Below are 12,184 nucleotides of genomic sequence, written 5' to 3'. Positions count from 1 at the left end.
TGTTGTTTTTGGTATTTTTCGAATCATTAAATCACACATTGAACCATATAATAAACATTTTTCATCTTCAATATCTGTTTTTTTTAATTCTTTAATTAAAAATGGTAAAAATGTATCATATAATTGAATTCTTCCTTCTTCATTAAAATCATTATTTGTTTCTCCATATGAATCAACAATAAGTAAATATTCTAATGTTCTCATAAGTACTTTACAACAATTTAAACGAGCAATTGGTTCTAAATTATCAATATCTTGAAACATTTCATTAAAAATATTCCATAATCCAAGAATTTCTGATGTAGTAAAATTAATAAGATATTGTTTTAATGATTCATCTTCAGGAATTGTTTCTTTTTCATTTAATTTACTATCAAATTGAATTAATTCAACTGTTTTTAATTTCATCATTTGAAGTTGAATTGGTAAAGGATTTTGTATAATTTCTTTTTTATGATAATGTTTATCAATTAATTCTTTTGTTAATTGATTAAATTTTCTTTCAATTTCTGCAATAACCATTTCTTCTTTTAAAAATGGTTTTAATCTTTGTTGAAGTTCTTTCCATTCTTTTAAATTTGATTTATTCCAATAAATCCAAACTACAAATAAACAATCAACAACTACTGTAATCAATAATTGTGTTTGAACTCCAACTTTTTCAGGTAAAAATCCTAATGTTCCTTCTTCAACCATTTTAACCATTTCTATTTTTAATAATTCATTAAAAGAAGATTGTTGTAATGATAATAATATTGTTTTAATTAAATTTTGTATTAAAATTTTTACTTCTGGTTCTTCATTTCCTTTATTTTTAGTAAAAATTTTCGTGATTTTTGATATGATTTCTTTTTGAAATTCAAGGATTTGATTTTCTGTTGTCTTTTCATTTTTTAAAAAAGAAGGATCATTTATAATAAAATTAGTAAAATATAATTGAACTGCTTTTGTTATTAATTGATGTTCAATTACATCTAAATCAATAGAAATATCATAAAAATACATTAATAATTGTAAAATATTATTATGATATGGTGTAATAGCTTTTAATAATATAGTATTTGAAATTGTTTTAATAATATAATCTAAAAGATCAGTTGGAATAGTTTTATTTGTATATCCTGTTTGTTGTTTAAAAGTATTAACACAATAAATTTTACAATAATCAGCACAAATATATGAAAGTAATTCTTTAAATAAAGGATAAAGAATTTCTGGATTATTAGTAAGATATTCAAAGAAAATATCAAGTAATCCATATGTTTGTTGTTTTGGTTTAGTAGTATCATTAATTTCTGAATGAATAGGAGTTGGTGTTCCAACAGGAATATGAGTACAAGTAAGATGAAGTGTTATATTATTACTAAATCCTTCAAGATTTAAAGAACCAATAAATAATTTAGGATAAATTGTTTCTTCAGAAACTGCATTTAATTTAACTAAAATATTCATAAATGATTTAAAAATACTTTTACGTATAGGATATGGTGTTTCTATTGCTAAAAATGTTGTTAAAATTGAATTAATTGGTTCAAGAAATGTAATTTCACTTGGAGAATAATTATTAGAAGCAAAATCCATTAATGTTTCTACTATTAAACAATCTTTTTCTGTTAATGGTTTTTGTTTTTTATATAATCCTTCTAATGTTGGTGGATATAAAGAAAATAATCCATGAAGTAATGTTTTATTTTCTTTAAATATTTGTGCTAATTCTTCTTTTTTGTTATTCTCTAAAAAAAATAAAATTGCTTTTTGTTTACTAAATGGATCACTTTTTCCATCTAATATTGTTTGTTTATGTTTCTTTAATTTTTTCTCTATATCATTAAGTTTTTGTTTACTCGACATTTCTTCTTTTTTACTTTAATTAATTTTCAAAGTTCTTTTTTTTTTTTCTTTTTTTTTAATTTTTTTTTTCTTAAAAAATTTTAATAAAGAATTTATAGATTTGTTATTATTAAATGAAACGTTTCACAAATGTTGTTCGTAAAAATGAAAATACAATACAACAACAAGCACAATTATCATTTGTTAGTACAGATATTTCTAATAATGAAGTAGAAAATAATAGTTTTATTTTTTGGGAAATAGCAAGAATGTATGATTTTTATTTATTAAGACTTCTTATTAGACATTCTTCAGCAACAGTAATTGAATTTTGGGATTCTATAAGAGATTTATTAGAAGAATCAGGTCAAATATATAGAATATTATCAGAAGAATTACAATATGAAATATCTAATACAAGTGAAGAACAATTTTTACTTCGTTCTAATTCAGGAGCAACTCATTTATTATCATCAGTTATGAGACGAGATTTAACATCATTATTAGAAAAACATATGAATCCAATCATCCAATCAGTTAATCATATTAATGAACCAATTAATTTAGATTCAAAAGATGATAATTATACTAAAAGTATTACAATTATATCTGAATTATTACATCTTCATTGTTCTCGTTTTCTTAGTTTAGGTAATGATTTTCCACAAGGAATTAAATATATTTTAGCTACTTTAAGACAAGCTGTTTATAAAAAATTTCCAGAAAGTGCAATTCGTTCAATAGCAATTATTATTTTTCATAGATTAATTACTCCAGCATTAGTTTCACCAGCAAATTATAATTCATGTTTAATTGAACCAACAGAAAATGCTAAGAAAATATTAGTTATTTTAACTAAAATTTATCAATCTTTTATTCCACAAGGAGAAACTCCATTAACTAATATCCAATTAATTCCTTTTAATACTTATGTTGTTTCTATGTATGAATCAATGAATAAATTTCTTGATTCAATTTCAATAGAAACTGAATTTCCTCATTTACATCGTGCACCTATTTTATCAAAAGATGTTTTAGATCATTGTTATAAAAATATTAGTGATGTTATTAATTCAATGACATCAGTTATTCTTTCTAATCTTGTTTCAAGAGCTATTGATGATAATAAACTTATTTTATTAGAAAATTTCTTTGGATTAATTTGTACTTCATGGGATAAAGAACCTTTACATAAATTAATTAAACCAAAAACACTTCAATTATTTAATGATGAAACTGATGAAAGTTATCTTAAAGTTGCTGAAGGATTTAAACAAACTATTTTAAAAAGAATTAAAAAAATAGATGAATTAAATGATGAAATATTCTTTTTAAGAAATCAAATAGAAGAATATTGTATTTCAAATGGTTTAGATTTTGAGAAATTTATTGAAGATTATAATCCTTTTAAATCTTTACCACCTCCTTGTTATACAAGAGAAAGATGTGGTTTAGGATTATTAGAAAAAGAAGAATTTATTGAAAATGAAATGGAGTGTAGTAAAGATGTTCATTCTTCTTTTTCTAGTAGTGTTTTATCAAACGAAGAATCAATTTCAATTCTTTCCGATAAAACATTAAAAAATGAAATAACTGAATCTTCTAATCATGAAGAAATCTCTCAAATCGAATAGACAAAATAATATTTTTGTTTTATTCTTTCAATATTACTACATTTTTATTATTTCTCTTTCTATTTTGTTTTTATCTATTATTTATTATTAAAATATTATTTATAATATTATTTAAATAAAGAGAACTTAAATTTATAAAATAAAACTAAATATTTTTTATAATAAAAATTAATAAAAAAAAAAAACTTGATAAATAAGGAAATAAGAAGTAAAAGAAAAAAAAAAAAAGAAAATTCAAAAATAGGAAAAATTCAAATTAATTTCCAAATTGTTCTTTGAAAATTCACATTAAAAAAAAAATTTTAGGTAAATAAGATTAAAAATAAAAAGAAATATAAAAAGATATAAAAAAAAAGAAAAGTGAAAGGAAAAGTAAAAAAAATAAAAAAATCAAAAGACATATAATGTTTTTTTTAAACTTGAATTAAATTTTTTTGTTCTTTTAATGCAGATAAATAATCCAAATAATATGAAACGAATGAGAAGAAAAATGATATCATTAAATATTCCAACAAGACCATTTTTATTAACAGAAAATACAGGATCAATTATTCCAACATTAAGTGAAATTATTTTAGAATCATTTGGTAGATTTGAAGAAAACTTTTCATCTCAACAAGAACAAACACCAATTGCTCTTCCACCAGTTTTAGCAAGTAAATTAATTTATAGAATATCAAATAATCCAAATGCAAGTGAATCAGATTTAAATATTATTCTTTTTAGAATTCTTTCTTCAGGAACACCATTACAAGTAATTGATCTTCATCATACTCATTTATTAACTAAATTTACATGTATAAATTTATCACAACTTTGTAATAATATTTGTATTACTACACTTAATATTTCATATTCAACTGGAATTTCATCAGAATCACTTAAAATATTATTTAATTCATTTAAAGAATTAAAATATTTAAATTGTGAATCATGTGTTGGATTTGATGATAATGCATTTATTTCATTAATAAATAATAATCCACCACTTGAAGTAATAGTTATTTCTAATTGTCCAAAAATTAGTGATAAAAGTATTATTAAATTAAAAAATATTAATTCTTTAATATCATTTAAAGCTAATAATATTCAATTAACAATTTCTAGTATTTCAATACTTCATGGACTTAAAGAAATAGAATTAATGGGAAATAATTGTTTAGATGATCAATGTTTATTAAAATTATCACAATTAAATCCTGATTTAACAAGAATTTGTTTTGGAAATAGTAGATTAAATGATGAAGCACTTCAAAAATTTCTTCAACAATTAAATGGAAATTTAATTTCATTAAATCTTTCAGGATGTACAAGAGCTGGACCAATGACATTAGCACAATTATTTAATTCACAATTTAAATTAAAATATTTAAATCTTACTAATTGTTTTGGAATAAATGGTGATTCAATTTTAGAATCATATCATCCTATGTTTCGTTCAACTCTCTTTCGTTGGTTAGAAGAAATAGAATATCTTAATATTTCTGGTTGTATTCGTCTTTCAGAAGAATTTATTACTACAATGCTTATTGCATCTCCACAATTAAGAAGTTTAATATTAGATGATACTGTTGTTACAGATCAATCATTACAAGAATTTATTCAATCTTCTATTACTTATAATCAAACTGTTAGAAGATCAATTCATACTCCAGGAATGAAAGTTCATCCTTTAACTTTATCTCTTAAAAGATGTATTAAATTAACTGATAATGCTTATACAAATCTTTTTCAAACAAGAGGTATAGATTTATTATCTCTTAATCTTTCATTTTGTAATAGTTTATCTAGTTTATCATTAAATGTATTTAGTTTATATTCAAATACTTTAACTAGTTTTTATGCATCAAATAATGATATGATTTCAGAATATAGTTGGTTAAAATTTATTGCTTCATGTCCACAATTAAGAACATTATTTTTATCAAATAATAGAGGAATAACAAACCAAGTTATTAATCAAATTAAATTATCTTGTCCTTTAATTTCTCATTTAGATATTTCTTCTTGTCTTTCTATTAATCAATTTGTTATTCCAATATTATGTAAAATTCAATCTTTAGAATATATTGATATTTCTTTTGATGTAATGTTTAATGAAGATGATATTATTTCACTTGTAAATAGTTTAACTAGACTTTCTACTTTTTGTATGCAAGGAATTGCTTTTAAACAATCTTATTTATTCACTGAACAAGCTCAATGGTTAAATTCTTTAAAACTTAATTTTATTCCAATGTGTGGTGATGATGTATTGAGAAATATTGCTTCTTATTGTCCATTATTAACTTCTGTTGAACTTCGTATGTGTAGTGGAGTAACTGATAATGGAATTGAAATATTATTACAAAAATGTACTAAAATATCTCATCTTATTATTGGTGGAACTTCTATTTCTCAATTTAAAATGATGGAACTTGTTGGAAGAGGTTTATTTATTGCTTAAATAACCTTATTTTTCTATGAATTTCAACAGATGTACAATTGAATTCTTTGTATTTATTCATTTTATTTCTTTCTTTTTTTTTATTATCATCTTAATAGATTCAAAAATTTCTAATTTAAATGAGATTTCTAATTAGATGATTGTGATGATTCACTCATTGGGTTCTTCTATGAAATAATCTGTTTCTATGTAAAAAAAAGAATTTATTTAAATGAACTATAAATATTCAATCTTTCTTGATTGGATGAATTCAATAAAACAAATTCAATTAAGAACAGTAAAAAGAGAATTAATAATAGTTAATGAAGAGAGAAATATAGATAATGAAGTTAATTTAACTTATCTTCAATATAATACAATAAAAAGTCCATTAATTCGTGTATTTATAAAATCACTTATTGAAAATGAATTAACTCAGACTATTCAATTTAGAAAAGGAATTAAAACAATAGATATTATTCAAAAACCTCCAATAACTTGTTTAATGAATGAATTTATTAAAAACGAAAAAATTAGTTTTGAAGTTGCATCTAAAATCCCTTTATTTGAATGTCTTATGTCAGATATCTTTCAATTTATAATCAAATATCATTCTTTATTACCAGAACTAACTATTGATGATTTCTATTTCAGTAATACTCGTAATAAAACTTCTGTTTTTGGAGAGTTCTATTTTCTTTTTAGATTAGATTCACAAACAACATTACACTTTCTTTCAAAGAGTCAATTAAAAGAATATTTAGAAAAAAAAGAATATGGAGAATGGAACAAAGAAACATTAGATTATTTGTGGATAAAATATATAGAATCTAAAAAACCATCTGCATTAAATTGTAATAATTTACGAAATTTATTTCAATCAATTAAAAGAATAATAGAGTTAAAAGATACAAACGTAAAAAGAAAAACAATTGAAGGACTTCCTTTATATTGTGACTATGATTTATTTTTAGAAAGAATAAGAAAAACACAGAAAATTGAAGAAATACTCCAAGATAATTTCATTGTTAAATGTTTAAGAAGAAAAACACCATTCATTATTAATGAAAAATATATTCAATTTAATGATGAAAGAATGTGGATTAATTTTCAAGAATATTATCCATTAATAATAAAAAAGTTCAATGATGAATCTATATTTCTAAAACATAAACATAAAATTTATAAAACTGATGCTAAAAAGTACCATATAGGAAGTGGTGGATTTGGTATTGTTTTAAAAGGAATGTATTTCCATATAGATGATTGGATAAATCATGATTGTATTTTATCAACAAATAATCCATCAATTAAAAAGAAATGTGAATTATTGAAGAAGAAAATATTAAAAGAACAGAATTATCAACAATATAAAGATGTTGCTATAAAAATATTCACATTGAAAGATAAAAGTATTGTATTAAAAGAAGTTGAAATGTTAACTGCATTATATGACATTCCTTGTTTAATTAAATCATATGGAATTGTTCATAGTGTTATACAGTATCAAGATTATTATCAAAATGATACAATAAATGATACTTTTGATAGTATTATAACAATTACAAAGTTATATGATGAAATGACATTAACACAATATGTTACAAATGAATTAAAAAATGGAAAGAAACAATTAAAAGAAAGAAATATTGAAGAAATGATATTTATGATACTAGATATTATGAGTGGAGCATCCGCATTAGGGAGACTTAATATATGGCATAGAGATTATAAAGGAGATAATATATTTGTTTACAAAGAAAATGGGAAAAGAAGATGTGTTATTGGAGATATTGGATGTGCTAGATTTATAACAAAAAAAGAACTTTGTTTGGATATAAAGAAAACAAATATTTATAGTTATGGAAGAGGTGATACTAGGAAGGATAATGATATTTATAAAGTTGGATTATGTCTTATTGATTTTATTATTGAAAATACAAGAATTGATCAAATTATATCAAATATATTTGAAATGGGAAATGAATGGAATATTGCAGATCAACTTCTTTTTGAAAGAGTTAAAGAATATATTAATCAATATTCAATTATAGGATGTAATCAAATACAAAAAGAATTTTATGAAATATTAAGAAGAATTATTCAATATTGTATTTCTAGATATAATAATAATCAAAATAATAATCAATATGAATGGGATATTTTTGAAGAATATATTGAAGAATTAAGAATATTTTGTAAAAACAAATTTAAATTAAATTATTTATCATATAGAAATTATCAAAGAATTCATAGTTTATGTAATACAATGACAATGTTATTTTATTCTCCAGAAATTAATATTTATCAACAATGTTATCATCCATCTCATTTTGATTCTATTCTTAAATTAATAATACAAAATAAATATAATGATTTATTTCATTTACCTCATCTTTTCTATATTTGTATATTAGAATTAATATGGTATTTAACAGAAAATAAATGTGATAATATAATAATATCTTTAATAATGAAATTATTATATAGTATTGTTCATGATGTATTTCCAATCTATTTTATAGAACATCCTTTTTATTATCAACAAGCTTCTAATCTTCAACATCTCTTACAATATTTTTTAAATGAAAATTAAATTTTCTTTATTTATTATATTTAAATTATTTCTCAATCATTAAATCTTTTTTAAATTAATTAATTAAATTAAAATGAACATTGAAAAACAATATATTAAAAAGGATTAAGAATATCTAATTCATTTTCTTCTTGTTTTATTTTCTTTCCATTATTATCTTTATTTTCTTCTTTTTTTCTTTTAATCCCTCCTTCATTCATATAACAATCAATCTTTCTTAATAATTTTTTTGTTGTATCTTCAGTTAAAATAATATCTTCTTCTTTCTTTAAATTATATTCTTCTTCCATTTCTTTTTCTTTTTTTATTTCTATTTCTTTTAATTCAACTCTTCTTTCTTCTTTTCTTTCTAACTCTTTCTCAATCCGAATTTGGTATATTCTTTTACCTGTATTTAAATCTCGGCTCATATCATAATAATCTTCTGGTAAATTCTCTTTCTTTTTTGATTTAATTTCTTTTCCTTTTAATAAAGCTCCAAACCCACCTTTCCCTCCATGTGCTCTTATAATTAAATCAAGAACTTCTCCATTATGTCCTTCATATTTTAATTTTCCATTCTTAATTAAATAAAAATATTGTCTTGGAATATTAAAGTATTGTGAAATAAAATCAATTGTTGTTCCTTCGTTAAATGAGTGAATACCATGATAGGTTACTTGAAACATAATGATTTATTTTATTAAGTTTTTTTAAAATAACAAAATTTTTTATTTGTGTTTTTCTATTTTAAAAAATAAAAACATTTTAATAAAAATAAAAATTGGGATAAATAATTTTTCGTTTCTTATTTATTTCAAGAAAGAGAAACAAAATCATCTCAGAATTCAACGACAGAATACTTAACTACTAAATGGATAACTCAGATAAAGAATCAGCTACACCACTACTCATTACATTATTTATTATTATATTAATTGTTATTATTTTCACTGTCATGATTAAGATATTAATCAATTATTTGTTTGTTGATTCTTATTTATGTTATCTTACACTTATTTCCTTAGAAAAACTCAACATACAATTGACCGAAGTTATATCATCAATTCAAGAAGAATTAGTGAACCAAGAACAATTATAACTCAATTTTCTACTCCTTCATATTTATCTTCTTTAACAACTTCTCTCTCTTCTCAACGATTTAATAATTCATCATCAATTCAACTCTCTTCAACTCCTTCAACAACTATCTTACGTCCTGAAGAATTACCTCAAGTACAACCAGTATATTATCTTGAAGAGAATGAAGACAAAGAAATTGATAATTATTACAATCAAGGAAATGATTATAATTCTCAATTCCTTTCTATGTATTACCAGAATTTAAATACATTTTCTTCTCCTAAATCTAGTCAAGACCATACCATTTCATATTCAATTGACCCATTTACTCCTCATCGTCCATCATATAGTAGAAGCAGTTCTTCTCTTACAAAAACATGTCACCGAGCCATTACATCAATGAGTATTTCTCCATCAACTTCTGAATTTATCAATTGATTGATTTGTGTTTTGTATAACACGACTTTTTAGATAAAACTGGAAAAAACAGTATGTCAGGAAAGAAGACCTTTGACAAAAAACCAAGAAAGACACACGAAACTTCACGAGAGAAGTGGCACCGAAGAACAAAATATTATGCACAAGGTAAAACAAAAGAAAAGATTGAACAACTCAAACAAATGAAGAAAAATGAAAAGAAGATTGAGAAACTTATTGCTGAGAATGCCAACCCTAATTCATTTTATGACAAGTACTTTAAAGGAGAATTAGATGATGAGATGGAGGAAGAAAATAATATAGGATTCAAAGAACTTATCAAAAATCAAGTGAAACAACAAACTAAAAAAACTATTCAACAAGCAAGAGAAGAACGAAAAGAAATAATAAAAGAGAAAAAGAAAGAGTTAGAAGAACGAAAATTTAATCAACTTGAAAGAGAGAAACGAAAAAAAGAAAAGTTAAAGGAAAAGAAAATTTTACTTCAAAAAACAAAAAAAGGTCAACCAATAATGAACAATATTATGAATAAGTTATTGAAAGATATTGAACATCAACAACAATAATTTGAATGATTTTTGAATTGTTATTACCATAATTGATTTGATTATTTTAATATATGAAATCTTAAAATAAAACTAAAAAATATAATACGTCAAATTATCTTTAGATATTCCTTTTATATAATACATTTTATTTTATTCATTTTTATTTTTCTAACTTTTATCAAATGATTTATTGATTCTATTATTCTTTAAATTGAAGTCAAGTTACTTAATATTTTTTATAATACCTATTCATCACAAATATATTCCTTCTAAAAAAAGTTGAATAATAGATATTTGTCATTTTAAAGAAATTTTATTTTTGAGTAGTGTTATATAAACAATAAAATAAATACAAATACAAAAGAGATATTAAAATGATTTATTTTTCTTGTTTTTTTTTAATTCATATAGAGTATTTATTTAATTGTTATTCATTTTAATATCTTTAGAAATATTATTTATCCCTTTTTTTTTAATTCCTTTATTTTAATTTGATAATGAAATATTATAAATATTAGTGATAGTTCAAATTAATTATACGTACAAATTTCAACCCATTTTAATTATATTTCATTAACTAAATTTATAATATTATCAAATGTTGTATTGAAATAAAACCATTTTATATCATACATTAACAGTATATACTATAAATATTTTTATTAAATAATGAATTAATGATTTTAGTTGTTAATAAAATATCATTTAACTATATATTCATTACAAGATGATAGTTGTATTTGAATTAAATCATTAAAATGTTTGTTTTATAACTTCTTTATTTTATTGTTTTATCACAAATATTTTATTGATTTTTATTTGAATAATATTCATGTTATCATTTCATTTTTATCAATAAAGTTCTCAATTAACAAAACATATTGTAATTCTTTATTTATAATTTTAATTTTTGATTATATTGATTCATTATAAGAGTTTTAATAATTATTGTTTCATGATATATTCATTAATATTCTATTGTTGAGTTATATCTTAAGTTCATTATTAAATAAAAATAACTTTGTAAAATGATAATTTACTAGATGATTTCGTTAATGCTAAGTTAATATATTTCAATATAAATTAATAAAATAGAATTATAATCAATTATAATTTCTTTAATTTGTTATTATTTATTTTTTTGATTGTGTGTTTGGTATTATTCATATGATGAATATGAGTAATAATTTTTGATTTATTGTTTAAAAAGATTCATAAAATGGTTGTTCAAGTTTAAAATATATCTCATCAGATTTTTTACATAGAGTTGAAGTGATAATTCATGTACTGTATAAGAAATAAAATATTGATAGAAGTAAGATAATATTTGAAATTAAGTATAACTTTTATCTTATTTTTATGTTTATTAATAGAATATTCTCTTTTTATATCTAATTAATTTGTTAGTATTTTATTTTGTTATTTGTTATTTTGAATGATAATGAAATATTTCATTTTCAATAAATATTATCATTATTTAACTTTAATCATTCTCAATTTCATTTCTTTGTTCAATATCTTGTTTAAGAATGTAAATTAATAAATTAAAATTCAATTTGTCATTCAATTATATAACAATTAAATCATTATTTTCTCTAATTAAATAATAATCCATTAGTAATTTATTTAAAATGTGATTAATTTCCACATA

At 21.3% G+C, this 12,184-nt stretch overlaps 7 protein-coding genes across 7 annotated transcripts, besides 29 other annotated features; 5 read left to right on the top strand and 2 right to left on the bottom strand.

Annotated features, from left to right (window-relative positions):
• Window positions 1-1,851, bottom strand: EDI_058680 (uncharacterized protein; the record flags this gene model as incomplete). Its single annotated transcript, XM_001733554.1, has 1 exon — window positions 1-1,851. A coding segment is annotated over one exon (1,851 nt), but the record flags the coding sequence as incomplete, so codon positions are not given.
• Window positions 747-788: a sequence feature (AT_rich).
• Window positions 910-938: a sequence feature (AT_rich).
• Window positions 994-1,028: a sequence feature (AT_rich).
• Window positions 1,852-1,883: 32 nt separating the features above from the next.
• Window positions 1,884-1,923: a microsatellite.
• Window positions 1,924-1,966: a sequence feature (AT_rich).
• Window positions 1,965-3,464, top strand: EDI_058670 (uncharacterized protein; the record flags this gene model as incomplete). Its single annotated transcript, XM_001733553.1, has 1 exon — window positions 1,965-3,464. The coding sequence occupies one exon, from the start codon at window positions 1,965-1,967 to the stop codon at window positions 3,462-3,464; it is 1,500 nt and encodes a 499-aa protein (XP_001733605.1).
• A 6-nt stretch (window positions 3,465-3,470) lies between these two features.
• Window positions 3,471-3,576: a microsatellite.
• Window positions 3,577-3,598: 22 nt separating this feature from the next.
• Window positions 3,599-3,724: a microsatellite.
• Window positions 3,625-3,714: a microsatellite.
• A 48-nt stretch (window positions 3,725-3,772) lies between the features above and the next one.
• Window positions 3,773-3,860: a microsatellite.
• Window positions 3,861-3,933: 73 nt separating this feature from the next.
• EDI_058660 (F-box/leucine rich repeat protein, putative) lies at window positions 3,934-5,910 on the top strand (the record flags this gene model as incomplete). The annotated part of the gene is made up of 1 exon (XM_001733552.1): window positions 3,934-5,910. One exon carries the CDS (start codon window positions 3,934-3,936, stop codon window positions 5,908-5,910), a length of 1,977 nt encoding a protein of 658 aa, XP_001733604.1.
• Window positions 4,346-4,390: a sequence feature (AT_rich).
• Window positions 4,500-4,542: a sequence feature (AT_rich).
• Window positions 4,802-4,839: a sequence feature (AT_rich).
• Window positions 5,911-6,121: 211 nt separating the features above from the next.
• Window positions 6,122-8,485, top strand: EDI_058650 (uncharacterized protein; the record flags this gene model as incomplete). Its single annotated transcript, XM_001733551.1, has 1 exon — window positions 6,122-8,485. One exon carries the CDS (start codon window positions 6,122-6,124, stop codon window positions 8,483-8,485), a length of 2,364 nt encoding a protein of 787 aa, XP_001733603.1.
• Window positions 8,080-8,117: a sequence feature (AT_rich).
• Window positions 8,235-8,272: a sequence feature (AT_rich).
• Window positions 8,340-8,378: a sequence feature (AT_rich).
• Window positions 8,463-8,560: a sequence feature (AT_rich).
• A 20-nt stretch (window positions 8,561-8,580) lies between these two features.
• EDI_058640 (uncharacterized protein) lies at window positions 8,581-9,153 on the bottom strand (the record flags this gene model as incomplete). Its single annotated transcript, XM_001733550.1, has 1 exon — window positions 8,581-9,153. One exon carries the CDS (start codon window positions 9,151-9,153, stop codon window positions 8,581-8,583), a length of 573 nt encoding a protein of 190 aa, XP_001733602.1.
• Window positions 8,609-8,667: a microsatellite.
• Window positions 8,741-8,847: a microsatellite.
• A 4-nt stretch (window positions 9,154-9,157) lies between the features above and the next one.
• Window positions 9,158-9,250: a sequence feature (AT_rich).
• Window positions 9,251-9,338: 88 nt separating this feature from the next.
• On the top strand, window positions 9,339-9,985 carry EDI_058630 (uncharacterized protein; the record flags this gene model as incomplete). Its single annotated transcript, XM_001733549.1, has 2 exons — window positions 9,339-9,448; window positions 9,493-9,985. The coding sequence occupies 2 exons, from the start codon at window positions 9,339-9,341 to the stop codon at window positions 9,983-9,985; spliced, it is 603 nt and encodes a 200-aa protein (XP_001733601.1).
• Window positions 9,383-9,415: a sequence feature (AT_rich).
• A 53-nt stretch (window positions 9,986-10,038) lies between the features above and the next one.
• Window positions 10,039-10,551, top strand: EDI_058620 (uncharacterized protein; the record flags this gene model as incomplete). Its single annotated transcript, XM_001733548.1, has 1 exon — window positions 10,039-10,551. One exon carries the CDS (start codon window positions 10,039-10,041, stop codon window positions 10,549-10,551), a length of 513 nt encoding a protein of 170 aa, XP_001733600.1.
• Window positions 10,350-10,462: a microsatellite.
• A 40-nt stretch (window positions 10,552-10,591) lies between the features above and the next one.
• Window positions 10,592-10,638: a sequence feature (AT_rich).
• A 24-nt stretch (window positions 10,639-10,662) lies between these two features.
• Window positions 10,663-10,701: a sequence feature (AT_rich).
• A 161-nt stretch (window positions 10,702-10,862) lies between these two features.
• Window positions 10,863-11,050: a sequence feature (AT_rich).
• Window positions 11,051-11,089: 39 nt separating this feature from the next.
• Window positions 11,090-11,251: a sequence feature (AT_rich).
• A 172-nt stretch (window positions 11,252-11,423) lies between these two features.
• Window positions 11,424-11,483: a sequence feature (AT_rich).
• Window positions 11,484-11,596: 113 nt separating this feature from the next.
• Window positions 11,597-11,676: a sequence feature (AT_rich).
• Window positions 11,677-11,853: 177 nt separating this feature from the next.
• Window positions 11,854-12,014: a sequence feature (AT_rich).
• A 53-nt stretch (window positions 12,015-12,067) lies between these two features.
• Window positions 12,068-12,176: a microsatellite.
• Window positions 12,177-12,184: the final 8 nt, after the last annotated feature.

This window comes from Entamoeba dispar, genomic scaffold (genome assembly GCF_000209125.1).
Source record: "Entamoeba dispar SAW760 scf_1105229457565 genomic scaffold, whole genome shotgun sequence".
Taxonomy (NCBI): domain Eukaryota; phylum Evosea; order Mastigamoebida; family Endamoebidae; genus Entamoeba; species Entamoeba dispar.
Note: the sequence above shows the minus strand (reverse complement) of the source record. Positions and strands in the feature narration are given on the sequence as shown.